Consider the following 6,326-nt stretch of genomic DNA (forward strand, 5'->3'; position numbering starts at 1 on the left):
ATACACATTAAACAACAGAACAAAGTGGCTGAGTAATCTGTGTTGATTTTGGATTCATTATCAACATATATAGTAGTACTGATGAAGAAACTTTGAAAGCTTATAATAATAATATCTGTCAAGATAATTTACCTTGCTGGATTTTCTCGTTCTGGGCTTGCTGGCACGCACGACCTTCAGAGCGTTTTGTTGATCTGCAGATACAGAATGAAAAAGTGAAAGGGACATCATCATACTTGACAAGACAAAGTGTTTTAATCCCTTTTTAACAACTCCAGAGAACAGGCTGTCCGCCTGGAGAGTGCTCTCTTAACACCAGAGTTAAATCGAGTCTGTCCAGCTGTGCAGCATTGGGTGGATTTCTGTCAGTCCAGAATGCATATGTACCCTCCTTTACCACCGGGGACCGAGCAACCAAACTAGTTGAGAGTGTTTGTTTACGGCCAGCGCCAATATGTGGCTAAGTCTCCCCAGGCAGTTGCCTGCCGGGAGTGGCCTTCTGCAGCCTGACAGTGCCTATCGCTCAGCGGAGGATGGTCGGGTTGATAAGAGCCACGGGGCCGAGGCTTCGACATGAATGGGTGTATCCTTACCGAGCCTGCAGGCTTCCCCCCTCAGAGCTGGTTGTACAGTAACACTTGTAAAACGATGCCTGTGCTCCCGTCAGAGTCAAAATATAGCTCGCCGTGAACGCTCTCTGCTCTGACACACACTCACAGCTCAAACTCAGTCTGACTGTCTGACTTCAACAAAGCTGCTGCTTTATTTCTCTCATATACACAGTATATATATATATATATATATGCAAATGTCACCACGGGAATGAATGAGTAATCTTATCAGTGCATTCTTACATGTGAAGTGAGCCGTCTTTATCCTTTCAATATCTAAACAGGCACTGAAGTGATTAGTTGATTAATCAGGTAGCTGATCAAATAGAGAGGATGTAAGCAATCAAATTCTGGTAGCTGTAAGTCAACTTTTAAAGGGATACTCCACCACTTTAGTCTGAAACTTCCAATAAAGACCAAGGGGCTTATAAAAGAGGGATTCATAAAAACATAAATAAGGATTAGTTCAAATTGAAGCAGGCCAAGACAGCCTAAAAAGCACTGAATCCTACATTCCCCATAATGCAACAGTGTCTTCGATTACACCCTCCCTGCCTGACAAACATACACATCTTTCAAACTCCACATTCCCCAAGTTGGTAAGGTAGAAGTAGCTTGGATAACCCCGATGACGTCACTGTGACATAATGCAGTAGTACTCTGTATGACAAAGGAATTTCACGCGTAAAATCAGCCAAGTATCCCTTTAAATTATGTCAGTCATCACGTAAAAATACTAATCCCATTCTAGTTAAAGCTTTACATATCCTAACAATGGTTTGTTCTTCATATTAAACATTTATTAGCAACAGTTTTGATGATTCATTATTGTTTAAGTCATCTTATTGGTGCCTTATTCTGTTTATACGTCTGTTTCATATAACTGTAAAGTTAATATATTTGTGTCTGAACTGTCGGTCGGACAAAACAAGTGATTTGGGATTATGAACAATTCTGCCAGCAATTTCTCTGGAGCTGAAACGATTAAGTTGAATAATTAAATTGGTCAATGGGAGGGGGAAAAAAACAAATCAGCAACTATTATGATCAATTAATTGCCATAAAGACACTCTGATGGCCTTATATTGGGCTTTAGGAAATTCTGATGGAATGTGTCACTATTTTATATTTATGCCTATCAAATAAACAGTTATATATACTGTTATATATCGCTAGCTGCTGCCATATGCAACATTTCGATTCAACTTTATTTCAGACACACATAGACATATCAGTATGAAACCGTTAGTATTACAAAGCAAAAGTATTACTACAGTTATGATAATCAATGGTTCATAAAGCAAAAAAAGGCAGATAAAACAAAACGTTGTAAAGGCTTCGAGAACGTATTGGCATTTTAAATTTTAACAAGAAATCAACTATGCGTGTAAACATTTATTTGAATGACTAACTGCTTAAATTGTTGTCATTAACTTTGAGCCGCATTTCATGTATCAAAGGGAGAGAGAGCAATATTAATTGATTAACGGCTGTATTCCTAATATGCTAATTAGATTCACCCAAAGTAAATACAACCAGTGATGGAAGTAAAAGTACTAAAACCACAATGTAAAAAAAAAGACTCTGTTACCAATTGAAGCGCATTGAATGTGTTACTTAAGTAAAAGTATGTAAGTATCAGCAGGAAAATGTACTTAAGGTATTAAAAGTACTCCTCCCATTTTAGAAACTGACAAGGATCCAAACAGTTGTGTGTTTCAGGGTGTAATCATTTCTGTTGGACTTGTAGGTCTGTATATTGTTGGGTATATTACTTTATAACAAAACATAGTATTTTATAAATTACGTGGGTTTTGTGTGCAAAAGTCTTAACCCTTGTGTTGTCTTTTTGTCAAAATTAATTAATAAAAAAAAAACACTTTTGAGGCTTTTATCAATGTTAACTTTTTCCTCACGTTTCGCACTTTTGATGCTTTTTGTCAATGTTTATTTTTTATTTTTACATACACCAACTTTTTAGCTTTAGTTTTACAGTTATTTTTGGAATAAATGGTCAATAAATCTCATTTACAGGAAATTATACCTAATGTTGGAGTTAGAAAAACAGAAATTAGGAATTATTCAGACTAAAATTAAAGGAATGGATGTCGATCTTTTACTCAATACTATTTCAGAACCACTTCAATGTGTTTTTCAAATGCTATAAAGTTGAATAAGACACCCCAAAATTAATGAAAGTATAGTTTTGTAGTTGTCAAAGAGAGTTGAGTGGAATCAATCAAGTTATTTTGGGGAATTGAAAAGACTATTGATGTAGGACATGAGGACAACATGAGGGTTAATTTGTACGGTAACTAAAGATGTAGTGGAGTAGAAGTAGAAAGTGGCATAAAAAAGAAAAGGTTCAAGTACTTCCCACCTCTAACCTACTTGAACTCTCCACCTGTCCTGCCACCTTGTTCCCATACTTTGACTAGTGACAGAGGGAAGCAGGAGGCTGGTGGGAGGAACTGCAGGCAGCCAGGCCATTGGACGTGCAAAACGTGTCTTTACAGCAGCAGCAGTTAGCCTGGCTCTCTTAGCTTCTTTTTTTTTTTTTACAGATATACACCCGAGACAGCACAAACATGAGGCTGACTTCGGGCTCCGTTTGTTCTTGGTCATGTGTTGCATTTAACCAACATTAACCTCCTCGTTCCTCCCTGGTGTTCCCCGCTGCTACTCGCTAAGTTTCAGGCAAAAAGAAGTAGCAGTTGTCAGCAGTCAACACGTGGTGCTCCGGAGCAACCGAGCAACCCGAGCACAGGAGGGGGGGATGGGGCAAAAATGCCACTACCAACACCACTTGACATTCAGCTTTAAACACTCCGTTCAACCATTTAAAAAAAAGGTCAAATTAGGTGGGACAGACATTCAAGTGGATTTCCGTGCAGTGAGCTGTCAAAATGCTGCAACAACGTGCTCAGACAGCTGCTGCTGGTGTTGAGCTGTAACGTTAACCATATTGCCAGTTTAGTCGCTGTTGTGTTTTAATGAGTAGGAATGTACTGACCTTTCTCTTGGGAGCTGGAGTTGATATTGTTGCTTGGCACCCTGCCCGTGGTCCTCTTAGTCCAGGGGTTGACTTTCGGCGGAGGAGCTTCGACAACTTTCCTCTTCACCGCCTCGACAGCCGAGTCAGCATTGCTGCTTTGGTCATTTTCTTTATCGTTTTCTTTGCATTTCTTGTGCGTGTCCGTCGGGCTCTTCGCTCCCTCGGAGCTGTGGTCTTCCGCTGGCTGCTTTCCCGAGCCTTTCTGTGGCTTTTCTTCGTGTTCTCGAGCCCCCTCGGACTTGTTTTGGTTCTTGTCCTCCGCTCCGCCGAAGCTGGCCGCTGTCAAACCCGGACCAACCTGACTATACTCAACCTCTGTGGACATCCTGCTAGTTTCCTAACAGTGCACAGTTTTAAATCCAGTGTGAATATTTGGTCCTTACTCGCTTATCCCAGGGAAAATTCGCGAAAAGCTTTGGGGGAGACCACATCCACAACTTGGGGGTAAACAACTTTTGGGCTGGACCTCGATAGCCAGCTAGCCAAGTAGCTCCTGAAGCTAACAGTTAGCTAGCTAGCGACCATGCAGAAGTCAGCGGGCTAGATGTTGTCTTCCGCCCCGAACGAGTGGTTCATATCCACAAGTAGTTGCCTCAGAGTCTGTAGGCAGTCACCATATAGACTAAACACGCTGAGTATGTCCCCCTGCGAGTTTTCTGTGACTTTAGGAAGAAAAAAACTACTACAGCGACCTCCTCGCCGTGTCTCTGGTTTCAACTCCACGCTACCAGCTAAGAGCTCGTGTAGCCAGCTGCTGACTGCCTGTAAACAGTAACTCGGCTGCCCCCGGCGGCCACGTGGGGGTACTGCAACACACATATTTAACTTTAAAGGTCCCATGTCATGTTGCTTTTTGGATACTATAATATAGACCACAGTGGTCCCCTAATACTGTATACGAAGTCTCTTTTATGCAGGCCTTAGTGGTCCCCTAATACTGAATCTGAAGTCTCTTTTATGCAGCCCTTAGTGGTCCCCTAATACTGTATCTGAAGTCTCTTTTATGCAGCCCTTAGTGGTCCCCTAATACTGTATCTGAAGTCTCTTTTATGCAGCCCTTAGTGGTCCCCTAATACTGTATCTGAAGTCTCTTTCCCAAAATTCTGCCCATCTGAGCTTTCATTTTTTTTAAAGACAGAGCATGATACCCAGGGCTCGGTTTACACCTATCACCATTTGTAGCCACTGGGGGGCCAGAGGCAGGCTGGGCGAACACATATTAATGTTAAAAAACTCATAAAGTGAACTTGTCATGACATGGGAAATATAAAGTATATTAATTGGTGTTTATCCAATACACCTTTTTGTCACATTAACTAAAAGTAGCAATACAACACTGTAAAATACTCTTAAAGTCTTGTGTAAAAGTACACAAGTACTATACACAAAATGTGCTCATAGTATCTATATTGCAGAATTGCCTGTATCAGAGTAATGTATAAGGTATAACTGGATGTGCAAGTGTCAATAGTGTTGGTGTAAAGTACTTTACCAACCACTGGCTTGACTCGTCCATAATACATCACAACGCATAAATTGATTTACATTTTGTATAACTAATCTGAATCTGTAAAGTAACTAAAGGTATTAAATACATGTAGTGGAGTAAAAAAGTACAATATTTCCCACTGAGATGTAGGGGAGTTAAAGTAGAAAGCAGCAAAAACCTTCAAAATTGTACTTAAGTACAGTACTTGGATTTATGTAGCCTACTCATCCAAGGATATAAAATAAATAAAATAAAATAAATAAAAACACATATCCTGTACACACGTGCCCATATAATAAGGGTTCTTTATCAATGTATACTACATATGTGAGTATTTCCATTTTAGGGTTGTAATAGGCAGAGTGATGAACGCTGAGACTTACTGGATATGACTTGAATGTGTCAATCATGTGTCTGATCTGATCTAAGATGTTTCTGAAGAACACACACACAAACACACACATGCACATACACACACATACACAGTGTGAAGTCACCAGTTCACATCAATAAAACGTCAAATCCTTCACAGTTGTCGTTATTTTGATCTTTGAACTTCAAAGAAAACCTTTTGAGTACTTAAAAATTACAATTGCATGAATTATAATTATAATTTTAATTATATAACCGATTTCATAAATGACTTAATCATATCATACCATCACATCATTAGTCTGGTTTACGCTGTCTACATAGGCTTTAATTGCTCTTGTGTAGTTTATATTGCTTTTACTTCTATTCTTATTTTAGTTTATATAGCCTATACCTTTTATTATTTTTGCTTTCCCTATTTGTCTAAACTTACCGCTGTCCTGAATTCCCCCTCTCGGTTATTCTTATTTTTGATTTTACAGCCATAAAGTTACACTCCATTTTTTCATAGACACTCAAAAACTCAAATATTTTTCCTCCAACATTTCCCAAACCAATTTTTTTTTAAGAAAGACACTGAGCGTCATGGTACAACGAGCCAAGTCATCCTGGAATAACGGACTTTTAGTTTTTCAAACATCTTCCTGGAGACGGACACTATACCTGCTTGAAATCTTCTTCTTCTTCTTCTTCCTTTAAAGTGTGGCCTGCAGGAGAAAAGAATACAAACCCGATTCCAAAAAAGTTGGGACACTGTACAAATTGTGAGTAAAAAAGGAATGGAATAATTTAGAAATCT

General features: G+C 39.3%; 1 protein-coding gene across 10 annotated transcripts in view; it reads right to left on the reverse strand.

Moving 5' to 3' along the window:
• larp1b (La ribonucleoprotein 1B) overlaps positions 1–4,430 on the reverse strand; it is a 31,926-nt gene extending 27,496 nt beyond the window's left edge. For 5 of the 10 annotated variants that reach the window (XM_034858307.1, XM_034858304.1, XM_034858303.1 and 2 more), the window contains exons 1-2: positions 3,625–4,429; positions 133–194 (exon numbers count right to left, since the gene is read on the reverse strand). In XM_034858307.1, the coding sequence (XP_034714198.1) occupies positions 133–194; positions 3,625–3,991 (429 nt within the window). In that variant the 5' untranslated portion in view covers positions 3,992–4,429. Of the gene's footprint in view, positions 1–132; positions 195–3,624 lie in introns of all 10 variants that reach the window. The other 5 variants (XM_034858308.1, XM_034858306.1, XM_034858305.1 and 2 more) reach the window with 2 other exon arrangements.
• Positions 4,431–6,326: the final 1,896 nt, after the last annotated feature.

The sequence above is a fragment of the Etheostoma cragini genome, chromosome 20 (genome assembly GCF_013103735.1).
Source record: "Etheostoma cragini isolate CJK2018 chromosome 20, CSU_Ecrag_1.0, whole genome shotgun sequence".
Classification (NCBI taxonomy): Eukaryota; Metazoa; Chordata; class Actinopteri; order Perciformes; family Percidae; genus Etheostoma; species Etheostoma cragini.